At 38.4% G+C, this 15,708-nt stretch overlaps 1 protein-coding gene and 1 long non-coding RNA gene across 2 annotated transcripts; one reads left to right on the top strand and one right to left on the bottom strand.

Annotated features, from left to right (window-relative positions):
• The first annotated feature begins 324 nt into the window (after window positions 1-324).
• Window positions 325-6,751, top strand: LOC141648887 (protein FAR1-RELATED SEQUENCE 1-like). Its single transcript, XM_074457595.1, has 3 exons — window positions 325-449; window positions 5,775-6,172; window positions 6,701-6,751. The coding sequence occupies exons 1-3, from the start codon at window positions 395-397 to the stop codon at window positions 6,749-6,751; spliced, it is 504 nt and encodes a 167-aa protein (XP_074313696.1). The 5' UTR covers window positions 325-394.
• A 970-nt stretch (window positions 6,752-7,721) lies between these two features.
• Window positions 7,722-8,906, bottom strand: LOC141646015 (uncharacterized). The gene is made up of 3 exons (XR_012545281.1): window positions 8,729-8,906; window positions 8,204-8,381; window positions 7,722-7,952 (listed from the first exon to the last, which is right to left on the bottom strand). It is a non-coding gene; the product is annotated as an uncharacterized LOC141646015 (long non-coding RNA).
• Window positions 8,907-15,708: the final 6,802 nt, after the last annotated feature.

A 15,708-nucleotide genomic window follows, 5' to 3' on the forward strand; every position in this document is an offset into this window, starting at 1 on the left:
AGGAGAGAGAGGCGTGTTTTTTGAGCAAAAAAAAAAAAAAAAGAAAATGTTGATTGTGTAAGAGAGGACCACTTCCATTGTTTATGTATCGCCACCATATCAAATCCCGCGGACATTATGAATAAACAAAGCCTCCTATATCATTTTGCATGCTTCCCTCCTCTTTTCACCATTCAAAACCTCTCAACAAGCAAAAACCCATAAAAATCCCCCTTAAAAACGATCCTAAATCCTGTAAAATACAATATAAATCATCAAAAAAATAAGAGAAATATCAGCGCTAATGGAAAACTATGTCAGTGATCGTCAAATAAAAAAATTGTTATAAGATAAAGTACGTTATTGTTCATCCGTTAAAAAAATTGTCATTCTTCATCAGAGAAACAAGCAGGAAATGACATTCAGTGTTTGTGAAGTGGATCATATGCAGATTGAAGTTGCCGTCGAAGGTGAGTTGTTTACTTTCTTATTTGTGTCTAGGTTATTATTGTTAATACTGTTGTACTTTCATGGTGTTCATCAAGATTGTTCTTTCATTTTGGTAGCTTGTTGTTGATGGCAAAAAATGATCGAAATTGAAAAGCTTGATCAAGTAGGAATTATAACTCCAGTGCGTTTTTGAAAAACTCTGACCCAAATATGTATAACTTCAATAATACAGTATTATAACTCCAGACGTTTGTAGTAAAACTCTTTGAATATTTCCTGCAGCTTCAGGTAACAGGGTAATTGAAAACCTAAATTGTGCGTAAAAATCTTACTAAAGAACCAATTTTGATATAGTTATTAATGTTATAGCTGAAGTTATAAATTCATTAAGTGAAGATGGGTGTACATGATATGCCTGGAGTTATACATGATGTAGCTAGAGTTATACATCGTGTGACTAGAGTTATGCAGACTGTTTATAGAGTTTTACATTATATGCTAAGAGTTTTACATTGTATAGCTAGAGTTATACATCGTATGACTAGAGTTATACGTTTTGTACCTAGAGTTTTACATCGTATATGACTACAGTTATACAGACTGTGCCTAGATTATACATCAAATGCACAGAGTTATACATGCTGTCTCTAGAGTTGTACATTGTATTATTAGAGTTATTCAGACTGTGTATGGAGTTGTACATTGTATGATAAGAGATACATTGTATGATAAGAGTTATACATTGTATAGCTAGAGTTATACATTGTATGACTAGAGTTATACATTGTATGATAAGAGTTATACATTGTATAGCTAGAGTTATACATTGTATGACTAGAGTTATACATTGTATGATAAGAGTTATACATTGTATAGCTAGAGTTATACATTGTATGACTAGAGTTATACATTGTATGACTAGAGTTATATGTTGTGTACGTAGAGTTATACAGACTGTGCCTAGATTATACATTAAATGCACAGAGTTATACATGCTGTCTCTAGAGTTGTACATTGTATGATTAGAGTTATACATGCTGTCTCTAGAGTTGTACATTGTATGATTAGAGTTATACATTAAAAGCATAGAGTTATACATCTTTGTTTCTAGACTTATACTGACTGTTGTGTTCTTTGCTTGTATTTTTCTCCGTCATGGTTTTTTCTGTAATTAATAGTCGCTTAGTTTTTCTGAGTTTATTACCAAAACAAATTAAATAAAATAAAACAAATAAAATAAAACAAATTACCAAAACATTTAACATAGATGAACTTAATTAATAGATATATAGATACATAAACCTAATGCATTGCTAAAAAAACAGTTCTTAGATGTTCATATAGGGATGCAGTCTCTTCTATGATATTCATCCTCTCCTCCTTTGCTATTTGGAGGTTTCGTTCCGCAGATGCAATATCTTCTAACACTTGCAGATCTGCCGCTCCGACAAGCCATTTTCTTTGGCGTCCTTGAGTGCGATCCGAGCATCCTTAAGGAATTCCCTGTACTTCCTCTCGATTTCCCTCAAGCGGCTTATGAAACTTTTGTTGTACTCGGTCATAATGCATGTTAAACGAATGGTATCATTCATTCTTGAAGGAAGATTGGAGTTTATTAGGTTTTAAGAATTTAGGTTTTTGAGTTTAGGGTGGAGATAGGGATATAATGGACTGGTTATTGAGGCAGTGGAATGAATTTATAATTAGTAATGTGTCCTTTGAGTGGTTTTTTAATTAATATGTTTGGTGGTTGATGCTTAAATTAATACGAATTTTGTTTAGGAAGTTGTGCCATATCCCTGCTTCAAATCTTATAACCCTTCGCATTCCAGATATTGTGCCGTTTAATTAAATGTATACTCTTAGAATGTAAAGTATGCATAGAGTTATGCATTATATACCTAGAGTTATACATTATATGGACAGAGTTATACATTGTGTAGAATGAGTTATACATAAAAAGGACTAGAGTTATACATCAGATGCCAAGAGTTATACATTGTATGTCTAGAGTTACACAGATTGTGACTAGAGTTTTACATCTTTTGACTACAATTATAAATACTGTGACTAGAGTTATACATCAGATGCCAAGGGTTATACATTGTATGTCTAGAGTTATACAGATTGTGACTAGAGTTTTACATCTTTTGACTACAATTATAAATACAGTGACTAGAGTTATACATTAAATGACTAGAGTTATACATTGACTGACTAGGGTTATACATTGACTGACTAGGGTTATACGTTATCTGCCTAAAGTTTTACATTCTGTGCCCAGAGTTCTACAGTGTGACTAGAATTATAAATACTGTGACTAGAGTTATACATCAGATGCCAAGAGTTATACATTGTATGTCTAGAGTTAGACAGATTGTGACTAGAGTTATACATCAGATGCCAAGAGTTATACATTGTATGTCTAGAGTTATACAGATTGTGACTAGAGTTATACATTGACTGACTAGAGTTATACATTATCTGCCTAAAGTTTTACATTCTGTGCCCAGAGTTCTACAGTGTGACTAGAATTATAAATACTGTGACTAGAGTTATACATCAAATGCCAATAGTTCTACAGTGTGACTAGAGTTATACATCAGATGCCAGAGTTATACATTGTATGTCTAGAGTTATACAAATTGTGACTAGAGTTTTACATCATTTGACTAGAATTATAAATACTGTGACTAGAGTTATACATTAAATGACTAGAGTTATACATTGAATGACTAGGGTTATACAGAGTTTGACTAGAGTTGTACATTGTATGACTAGAGTTTTACATTGAATGACTAGGGTTATACAGAGTTTGTCTAGAGTTATACATTGAATGGTAAGAGTTATACATTATATACCCAAATTTATACACTCTGTGCCCGAGTTATACACGATCTGTGCATAGAGTTATACAAAGATATGCGTAGAGTTATGTATTTCTTAATCATTTCATGGATGTTTGATTCTGCTCAGGTGGTCGTAAGGCGCGGAAGCCGAGTATTGTAAGCATTTGGCGCGGAGTTTACACCTTGTGTAGGGCAACAATTTTTTGAAATCGACGAGGCAGTGACATTCTATAAAGTTTATGCATTGGCGTCCGGGTTTGATGTTCGGAAGTACTCGACGAAAAAATGGCGCGACGGTGAAGTAAAGACAAAGTTGCTGGTTTGCAACAGAGAGGGATTCACATATGTCCCAAAAGGAGAGGCGTGAATTAAAAAAAAAAAAAAAGACCGGGGTTAGGGAAGAAGAAATGCAATGGGAAAAAGAACGCAAACCGTAAGAAATATACAAATCAAGAGGGTAGGGTGTAAAGCACATGTCAGGCTATTTATGAAGAATGGAGTACTAGTAATTGACCGATTCCACATGGGGCATAATCACGAGCTTGTATCGAGTGAGGATCGTCAGTTTCAAAAGATGTCGCGGAACATAGAAGATTTTCACAAGTACTTGATAATGTACAACTCAAGGGTTAGTTTACTATTAAACAAACATCCACTAATTGAATGGCAAACTTCTAAAGTTATTCACCGAGATGATAGAGTTATGTAACCTAAGAGTTAAAAATAATAAGTAGGTGCACAATAAATCAACGGAGTTATGCATATGTATGATGGAGTTATAAGAATAGCTGAAAGGGTTATAGTTGAGGAAATCTTGGTTATTAATAAGCACTGATAAGGATTTGTTGTCCCCTGCAGTTGAGGATAGGAGCAACTAGGACGTACAACATGTGTAAGGAGTTCGTAAACGGGTTCGAGAACATTGGTGCATCCTTAACTGATTTTAAGAACTTCCACCGAGATGTGAAGTGCTTCATCCATAAACGGGACGGTCAATTGTTCATTGACCGGTTCAAGAATATGGCACAGAATAGGCAGGGGTTTTATTTTGATTATGAAGTTGACAAGGATAACAGCCTTCGGTGCGCAATATGGGCTGACAAAACCGCTAGGAGGAACTACTCCGTATTTGGAGATGCAGTGTCGTACGACCCAACATACTCAACAAACAAATACGATATGATTTTCACGCCATTCACTGGCATAGATCACCATAAGCGATCAGTAACATTCTGTGGGGCGTTGATTGCCCATGAAGACCATGAATACTTCCAGTGGGTTTTCAACAGGTTTTTGAATGCTATGGGAGGAAAGGAACCCAAGTACATTATCACAGATCAGGATCCGGGCATTATTAAGGCCGTACCCCTTGCCTTCAAGACTGCACGCCACCGATTTTGCATGTGGCATATAATGAACAAGGTGCCATCAAAGGTCGGGGTGACAAGGGAGGATTATAAGGAGTTCGTTCAGAAATTGAACAACATTATATGGGACGACAACATAGAAGCAGACGACTTTGACGCTAGGTGGGCAGAAATAATGGACGCGCATGGTCTTGTGAACAATGAGTGGTTTACAGAGGCGTTCGATAAAAGGAGACAATGGGTGATGGCACATTGCAGGGACTTGAACATGGGTGGTGTAATGAGAACAACCCAGAGATCAGAGAGCAGTAATAGTTTTTTTAAGAAGTTCGAGCAGAAGTCAGGTACGTTAGTGGAGTTTTGGATGCGTTTTGAAAGCGCTATGGACCATCAGCGGCATACGCAGAAGAGACTTGACCATGAAAACCGACACTCAACACCGGCACCGGGCACGCATTTACCCATGGAGGAATATGCGGCAAATGTTTATACCCGTGAGGTTTTCAAGGAATTCCAACTAGAGGTCATTTGCTCAATCGATACATGTAAGACCGGGGGCTATGCTGAAGTAGATGGGGTTGAAGTGACTGCCGTAAAGGATTCAATCGACATTTAAAAGTTTCAACGTAGAGTACAACCCAGGTAACAACATTTTGGCATCAACTTTATGTGGTAGTTGACTAAAGTTGGTAGATATTGCGCCAAAGTTACATTGTCTGAAGATAGAAGTTATACAATTGTTCAGTGAACTAAAGTTTTCTGAATGTATAATTTTTCTGATAATATGCATAACTCTACTTCCGTAATGTATAACTCTTGTTGCCATATGTTTAATCGTTGTTGCCATTAGGAGTTATTCAATTTTTCATCGAAATGTTGTCATTTGCAGATGACTCGGTTATATATTGAATAACTTTAGCTTTTAATGTATAACTCTACTTCCGAATAACATTAGAAATTCAATTTTTAATCGAATGCACTATTTGTAGTATAACTCTGATTAGGGTTTGAATAACTGTAGCTTTCAGACTGTATAACTCTTGTTGCCATATGTATAACTCTACGTGATAATGTTTAACTGTTATTATATGTATAAGACTACTGACGGCATGATTTAATTGGATTACAGGGACACAGACTACACAGTGCAGCTGTATGATGTTTGAAAGAATGGGATTTCTGTGCCGACATATAGTATGGATTTTGTCGGCTAACGGCATGAAGACAATTCCGGGTGATTACGTTTCTACAAGATGGAGAAAGGATGCATTGCAATTCAGATTATCAGAATGTGATGGTGAACAAATGGAAACAAATAGTAGCGCTGATGCAAAAGAAGTTGCGATGGTGAAGTTGTGGTCAGAAGTTCATGCAACCATTGGTTTACTTCGTGGCACGAGTGAGACTGAAGTTGTGAACTTAAGCTCGTTAATTAGAGAGTTCAAGGAGAAACTTTTACCGTACAAGAAGGATTTAACAAAGCAGCAGGAATTTGAGCAAATCCTTGGTTGCCCCCAAAGTGACGAGGTAACAATACTTCCACCAAAACAATCGAAAAACAAAGGCAACGGTAAAAGAATGGTGTCGGCTAAGGCTAAAGCCATTGCCTTGGCTTGTAAGCCAAAGCGCATGTGTAATAATTGTAAACAAATGGCACACCACGATAAACGGAATCGCCCTAACCCATTCTCTCGAGCATCCACCGTCTTCACCAAAGATCAAGCGGTAGAAGAAGAAGAAGAAGAAGAAGAAGAAGAAGAAGAAGAAAGAAAGAAGAAGAAGAAGAAGAAGACGAAGACGACGAAGAAGAAGAATAGAGAAACTTAACATCTTTGTAGTAGTAGACAGAGAAAAATACCCCGTCTCAACAAATTATTTACAATCTTTTTTTCTTTAAATGGTAAAAAATCTGGTGAGACGGAAGGGGTCGTTAATAGCTAGCTTTTGTCTATTTTGAAGGGGGTTGCACCTTCCGGTTTGTATAACTTCGAATATGGTCCGTGAAGTTTCAAGCTAATGTTGTATAACTCTTTTACATTATTTTGACGACTTCAGTTCATGGCAACATATCCGATATTGAAAAGTGGCTTTAAGAATGAATTATAATTTCAGTGGCTTTAAGTACAACTCTTACCCATATATGGATAAATGTACTTCACAGAGTGTATAACTCTTGTTCACATATTGTATAACTGTTGTTATTTTTTGTAAAACTCATAACTGTCTAATAACAATTGCCTTTTACATAATCAGTCATATGTTGTATAACTCGGTACACGTTTGTATAATGTTGATGTTTTTTCTATAACTCTTAGTGTCGATAAATTTTGCCTTTTTTTCACAACTGCAGTCATGTGATGTATAAGTCCTGTACATAATTTATATAACTTTACTTCACAGAGTGTATAACTCTAATACTTATTTGCGAAACTTGGATTTTAATTATCACTGACCAAGATGATATAGTAACAATCTATGACAAAAAGTTGTCTAAGTTGTCAAGGAGTTTCATGACAACATACTAGAGTTGCAAAAAAAGAGGATACATAATCAAAAGGAAATAAATTCTATCTTTTAGCAGGTTTTTTTGGTCCTCTCCGCGCTGCTTTCCGTCTGGCTTCTAATTGCTTGGCGATCTGTAATTTATCGCCGATGAAACCATTGACCTTGTCCGTAATCGCTTCCCTCGATGATGTTCATGTCGGCTAGAGAAGCGTCGCGCAACCGGATCACCAAATAGCGACGGTTCACCTTCCTCTCGAGATCAACGTGATCAAACCTTTCCCCCTCGTACATTAACATGTGCATCATGGCGAACAAGCCAGACTCGGTGTCATTTATAGTTTGATGATGCCAGGCAAACGGGATCTGACGGAACTGGAACGCCGGTATGTCTTTCCCTCCGTTCTTCTCTTTGACCCTCGACTCCACGTAGTCGCTCATGAGGCTCGCCTGGCAGAGGCAAGAACGTCAAAAAGTGAGATTGTAAAAGCGGTGACCCCACTTTTTAGTTGTTGAACATAATTACAATTTAATTCCACTTACAACAATGTGACCCGACTTTGCATATCTCCGATTGCCGCGGACTTGAATAGTACTTACAGTCCAGAAGATCAATCGTCCTAGAATTAAAGTTGATACACACACATGCATAATGGGCTTCAATCTTAATGGGTACGAAGATTAAATCAGCCTTGAAGCTGAAATCTGTCCCACAGTCGGTTCGGAATACGTCCCACGTATTGTACAACCTGTCGGTGTCCGGTGTTTGTTGGACAGGGTCTCGCACAAGGTTCAAGATTATTTCCTGTTCAAGTAGCAGTATATGTGTGAGGATACCAGTGGAGTTATAGGGGTTGTGCATTGGAGTTGCACAGTACCTCTTATAGCATAATGAAGAATGCCTGAGTTCATACTGGTTGTTAATAACTCCTCAAAACAAAATGTTTAACTCCAGGGCAGGAATGTATAACTTTAGACTTAATTTCCACTGTGAAAGTTTTAAAGAGGGTATGTGCAACTCTTATAACATATTAAAGGGATTGATTAGGACAATACCATATGACGGATACCGAAGAAAGACGAACGAAAAAGCCCGCAATCCTCTGCCTCCAATCGATTAAGCAACAAGGACCAACACTCAATCACTTTTTCATCCATTGGCGTCTCAGGGAGCATAGACAACATTTGCAACCTATTAATTGTTCCGTGCCGTCCATAACTCACAAGTGGTTCACTGTAGTTCGCATGGAAGGAGTTAATCAAAGCTATAACGTATACTAAATGGGAAGGTAATCGCTATTAAAATGACTCGCATAACTTCACGGTGAAACGTATAATCAGCTTTAGGAATGTGTAACCCCATTAACGATATTTATAACTTCAGTGATGAAACATATAACTCCATGTATCACTCTAGGTATAACTCCAGGCCTCTAATGTATAACTCCAAAGTATATATTGTACAACTCTGACCATATACTATAAAACTCTACTCAAAATACGGTAGAATTCCCAGTATGGAAATGTGACTATATTAATAAAACTTAATATGATAAAAAAATAGGATTTTAGACAGCTTACTCATTTGGAAATTTGTAGTCATCAAGAAAAACGTAGTCAGCCACTTGTTTGCGATACACCGGGATGTCCCTAGTTAATGCCTTGTTCATCTTCATCATCTTGGCGACCACGGTAAGGTCGGCGTCTAGTTCGCCGACATATTTGGTGCAACCAAGGCCGTCGCCCTTACCCCGGGAGCGGCTATTAACAATGAGAGGGCCCGACCGGACGGCGTCCGCCCAGGGCTACTTTGGAAGGTGGAGTCTCGGAAGGTTGAACCGACCTTAGAGCAAGGTCGTTTAGCAGAACTGTTCTCACCGGCATTTCCAACACCTCTCTTCCTTCCACTTGTGTTGCCGGCTGACCTATGTTTATCACGCACCTCCTCCAATTCACGGTCTTTAAGCTCCTTAAAAGCTGATACCCTGGATAACACATCTTCCCTGTCCACGTTAATGTCACTGAGGACAAGGGTTGCAGCAATTTCCGCTCGCATGAGGTCATTGCTTTCCTCAGTCCCTAGGGTACAGTCGAATGGCTCTCCACGGTACAAAGAACATATGAACCATGACGTATGACCACGTCATTGGCGTATGTCCCGCTCCCCGCCGTTGAATTTAATGTTGACAAAAGGGAACCCTTCAACTCTCTTGCCTTTGTCGAGCCCTTTGTAGGCCATATACTTTCCCATTGCATCAGCCTGGCGGAAGTTAGGCAAGGCGTTTAAAAGCGGATTACCAATTAAGAAAACAAATGGAGATAATAATTAATCTAGTCACCAGTTTGATAGGACTTACGAAGAATACGCGCAATCCCTCCGTACGGTAATTTCGAAGATCGTCCTCGTAAGAACGATTATCAAGATACTCGATCCGCTCCGACAGAAATTTATACAAATGCAAGAGTAATGATCTTCATCACCAAGTGCTTACGGGACGAAAACCTACACACATGCACCAAAAATCTAAGAGTTATAAAACATAATAAGCAGATTAGAGGCATACATATTGTGCGTAGTTGGAATTATACTTTCTATTGCTAGAGTTATACATTATATGAGTAGAGTTGCACAATCAATTGCTAGAGTTACACAAAGATATATTGTTGCAGCTTGTACATTATGTGCAAAGTAAGCATTTGCCTGGAGTTATACATTATATCGTATATGCTTACAGTTGTACTTTATGTGCATAGAGTTATACATTCTATGGCAAGAGTTATACATTATATGTCCGAGTTATGGTGAAGTTAGCCACTCATCGAAACTCTAAGCGTATACCGTATAGCTCTACACAAAATAATGTATAACTTCAGATCCCGCAACGAATAACTCTAGTCATTCTCAAAGCTAGAGTTATATAATGTATAACTCTTTGCAATAGAATGTATAACTCTAGCCATAAAATATATAACTGTAAGCATATACAGTGTAGTGTATAATTCCGTGTATTACTCTAGGTATAACTCCAGGCCTAACTCCAAAGCATATATTGTACAACTCTAAGCATATACTGTTAAACTCTACGGAAATAATGTATCATTCCAGTATGTAAATGTCTCTATATTGATATCTGAGCTCACCATATCGGAGTCCAGTTGGAATGGACTAGGACACGACTCTTGCCACATGTCCCACGCGTAACAAAAGCCTTCAGAATGATCAACAACCAAGTTTTTCTTCCTGCCTTGCCAAATTTCAATTGCTAGGGCCTATAAAAATGATAGACGGGGGTTGGCAGCTTGTATCACAAGGTACGTACAGGTTGTCACAAAATAACTTGCGGAGTTCGAGCACACTTACAGAGTGACTTAGGCCAAAGAAACAGCGCGAACTTGAAACAAATTGCGGTGTTCGCGTGCGTAAGCCGATTGAGTAGCACGGACAAAGAAATCGATGACATTTCCCTTAACTGCTTTCCGGGCATCAACGACTGGAGATCAATACGCGTTATGCAGTTTGGTGTGGGATATGTGACCAATTGTTCCCTACAAAGGATTAGCAAAATTGAGACACGCAGCAAGGGAATGCATTCATGGCCTGTTTGTCTGTCGTATTGAAATATAGGTAAAACTTATCTTTTACTTACGATTTATTATGGTCGTGGAATTCATCAAATACATAATCCATTACATCCTTCCTCACCCTGAACACCGTCCTGAAACGTTCCTTGTTAAAACGCAACCACTGTGAGCATACGTGCTGGTCAGGTTCGGGTGCCCCGCAATCCCGAGAACAACCTAGGTTCTCAGGTACAATGTCCATACACGGAAGGGGGTCGGTGAATGCAAAGAAGAAGGGGTGGTGGATCATGTCACATCGCGGCACATAAATAGGGGGTGGATGTGGTGCAACCGGCTCAACCCTAGCACCAACGATTTCAACTACCAAACCTTCTTTGGCAAAGACCGATCATTCGCTCCTCAACCCCGGCAAATGCCTCATTCACCTCTGCCGTGCTCATGAAAGTCAGGGGGATTTCATTTCCAAAGACATTCAGTTGAAGGATTCCCCGGGTGATCTCCGCACCTCGACAACATCTACGTTTACTCCCCATTGTTAGAATGTTGTCCAACATTCTCAATTACATCCTTTTTCAAAGTGGCCTGAATGAAAAATAAAAAAATTAAACGCCAAACGTATAACTCTGGCCATAAAATGTATAATCGTAAGCATAAAATGTATAACTCGGCCATATAATGTATAATCGTAAGCATATACACTATAATGTAAAACTCTACTGTATAACTCTAGATATACCTCCAGCTATCTAATGTATAACTCTAAAGCATCTATTGTATAACTCTAGTCATATACTGTATAACTGTGGTCGTATACTGGTTAAGAGTTGTACCAACCCTGCCGTTACGCTTATACTACGATTACAAGGCCTCAACATAAGTTTCAACAAGGTTATACTATATCAACATAGAGTTATACACTACCAATAAACAAAAAAAAAAAAAACATTGTATAAAAAGTATTTATCGCAAATTAAAAAAATTACCTCGCCACCAGGACCACTCCCGTACGCTGGAAGTCCACATGCGCCTTCCTTCATTTCAAAGAAGAGAAAACAGACACTCCATCAATTCTTGTGTGTCCAAACCCATTCCGGGACCGTAGATTTTTCCATCGCTTTTTCGACGGTTGATTGTCCGACAATCTTTCAACATTTTCTTGCAATCCCTCCCCATGAACTTGCTCATGCACCTCATCACCTACCACGGGCGAGATTCAAAGCATTCTCCGACCATCCGTCGCCTTGGCCTACAATGTCCGCCGCTCCTTCATGGTCGTTGTCCGACAATCTTCCACCATTTTCAGCATTTTCATTCAATCCGTCCTCATGAACGTGCTCATGCCCCTCATCACCTTTCCAGAGACGAGCCTCATCGTCCTTTGACGGTCCAAGAGTTTCGTCAATTTCCTCCTCGGTGTAACGCGCCTCCAACAACAGTTCTCGACGGTTGGGGCGGGGTGCACACAACTTGATCCTCTAACCCCGGGCTATCGGTGACAACGGCTTAGAAACGATCGTATCACCTCCCACTTCCTCCATAATCTTTGACCATGAAACTGCAATCGATTTCGTTGGCGTGTCGGCTTTGACGGACTCTAGACGCGGCTCAACACGGGGTTACCACCCCTGCCACCCGCATCATTGGCGAGACTAGACAGAACTTCACTTATTTGACGCGTAGATGCATCGATTCCGTCGATTTTTGGGAGGCTCAAGAACTACCTCTCCAAATGCAGGAGCGTTACCCACGTAAACCTTCACCTTTTCGCAACTGCTCGCTTCAGCGACGTACTTTTGAATCTTTTCACCCTCAAAGAATTCTTGAGAGGCCTGACTAGGATTTAGGCCCGTCGGATCACTAGTTCTGACTTTGATCCGTGCGGTTGCATGTGCGTACCATGAATAGAACACAATAGCGTTCCTTTGCATTTGTAGATAAAGCTCGTGGGTACCCTGAATCCAAGAAGTACACTAAGTTAGTTATATTATAATATATGGGTACGTTAAGTCTGAAACAGTAATCCATCTGCAGTAAATATATAATAGTTTGCACTTACATCGACAAAGCCCTAGCTTTCAATTCCCGATCATCCTCGACGCCTTTGATGGTAGTTCTATCTCGAAGGAACTTCTTCTCGAACTTGGGCGGGAGAGAGAGAGGGGGGGGCTGTTAGCAACAGATTGTTTGGGTTCACGCGGGCCGCCGAGGTCGCACGTCCACACTCCTTCCATAAGAGGGGTCTTGAAGGCACCTTGGATACTTGGTCTTAGACAAGGTTAAAGTACCCAATCCCCCTTGACCCACCTCAAATTTTACCCTCTCTACAAGCGCAGTTTCATCCCAATGTTTGATCAAAGGTAGATCATGTTCACAAGGCTTACCCTTGTAATCATATCGCTGAAAGTAGCTTATCATGAGGAACGGGATACACCCGTTCAACATTGTTACCCCGTTTTTACAGTCTACCCCCGCTTTCACCGTCATGTCCAAAATATAAGAGCACCAGTCAAAATGCGGGATGGCTTTAGGATCTTCTACAGCCCTTAACAGCTTCCAATCTATCCCGTTGTTTGGGGTGGGTGCGAGGAATGAAGACATACAGAACAAAACAAATAGGCGGCAAAATTGATCGTCCGCCTCCTCGTACTCCATAAGTTGCTTGAAAACTTTCCCTAAGGGTATTGAACTATTCCCTTTGGCCACCCCGTACGCTTGCCGCCATTTATCCTTCAGCTCCTTATTCTCGGGATCGGTGGACCCCTTCTGCGAGCTCACAGGCACCAAAGGGAGAGGGTCGGGTCCAAAAGGTAACAAGAAACAATCATGCACGTCATGCTTATCGATCATAAACTCCTTCTTCCGCGAAGCCCCGAACACATATGACCCGTCGAGAAGGACTCCAAGAACAGCGAACGTGTGCAAGTGGGAAGTCGCTAATCTTGAGTTCCAAAAGGCCACCAAACCCAATTTTCTTAACAGCGGACACCTGATCCTCATTAAGCTTTTCAATGAGAGACACAAGTCTTTGAGGTCGACACGAAACCGTTACTTCATGCACCTTCTTTACCCTTGGCTTGGCCTCAACCATCTGGGGAAAAGCAAGGACAACACACAAAATTAGACATACTGTAGTTGCAATTAGAGATATTTGGAACAAAGAAATAGACATACTGTGAATTAAAGTAATACAATAGATAGTCGGAGTTATACAAAATATAAGTAAAGTTATACATTTCGATAATAGAGTTAATCAGAAATATCAAGAGTTATACATTCTAACAAAGAAAAGTTATTCAAAATGTAATCGAGTTATACAACAAATGACAACAGATTATAAAAGGGTCAAACTTTGAACCCGAGAATCGACTCCCTTCTCAAGACTTGGTACAACATCCATCCGTAGGTGACAAACAAAAAAGGGATTCAGATTAACAAAGATGCGATTATACATATAATAACAAGTTATCTAATGTGTAACTCTAGGCATATAATGTATAACTCCAGGAATAAAATGTACAACTCTAACCAAATATTGTATAACTCCAGTTATACATTATGATGACAGGTTATTCAACATGTAATCGAGTTATACAACAAATGACTGCGATAAAATGTATAACTCTAGCAATAGAAAGTATAACTCTGGTCATGTAATGTATAACTCTAGTCCTAGATGTATAACTCTAGCAATAGAAAGTATAACTCTGGTCATGTAATGTATAACTCTAGTCCTAGATGTATAACTGTAAGCATATACAGTATAATGAATAACTGTCCAGGCATCTACAGTATAACTCCAAAGTATAAATTGTATAACTCTAGCTTTATATTGTATATATCCAGGTATAAATTGTATAACTGTAGGCATATATTGTATAACTCTATGAATGGAAACTAATTAAAAGTATAGTCATACATATAACAATTAGAGTTTGACATTATGAAGAAGGAGTTGGTCACAGAATCAGAAGAGCTATACATCTAGAACCCAGAGTTATACATCTATGAACCAGAGTTATACATATTGCGTACTAAAGTTATACATCTATTAACCAGTTTTTTACATTAATTACCCAGAGTTACAATGTATAACTGTAAGCATATACAGTATAATGAATAACTCCAGGAATAACTCCAGGCATCTAATGTATAACTCCAAAGTATAAATTGTATAACTCTAGCTATATATTGTATATATCCAGGTATAAATTGTATAACTGTAGGCATATATTGTATAACTCTATGAATGGAAACTAATTAAAAGTATAGTCATACATATAACAATTAGAGTTTGACATTATAAAGAAGGAGTTGGTCACAGAATCAGAAGAGCTATACATCTAGAACCCAGAGTTATACATCTAGCAACCAGAGTTATACATATTGCGTACTAAAGTTATACATCTATTAACCACAGTTTTACATTAATTACCCAGTGTTATACATATTGAGTACATCTATTAACCAGTTTTTTACATTAATTACCCAGAGTTATACATCTATTAACCAGAGTTTTACATTAATTACCCAGAGTTATACATATTGAGTACTATAGTTATACATCTAGTAAGCAGAGTTAGACTCTAGCTATATATTGTATATATCCAGGTATAAATTGTATAACTGTAGGCATATATTGTATAACTCTATGAATGGAAACTAATTAAAAGTATAGTCATACATATAACAATTAGAGTTTGACATTATAAAGAAGGAGTTGGTCACAGAATCAGAAGAGCTATACATCTAGAACCCAGAGTTATACATCTAGCAACCAGAGTTATACATATTGCGTACTAAAGTTATACATCTATTAACCACAGTTTTACATTAATTACCCAGTGTTATACATATTGAGTACATCTATTAACCAGTTTTTTACATTAATTACCCAGAGTTATACATCTATTAACCAGAGTTTTACATTAATTACCCAGAGTTATACATATTGAGTACTATAGTTATACATCTAGTAAGTA

The sequence above is a fragment of the Silene latifolia genome, chromosome 3 (assembly GCF_048544455.1).
Source record: "Silene latifolia isolate original U9 population chromosome 3, ASM4854445v1, whole genome shotgun sequence".
NCBI classification, from domain to species: Eukaryota; Viridiplantae; Streptophyta; class Magnoliopsida; order Caryophyllales; family Caryophyllaceae; genus Silene; species Silene latifolia.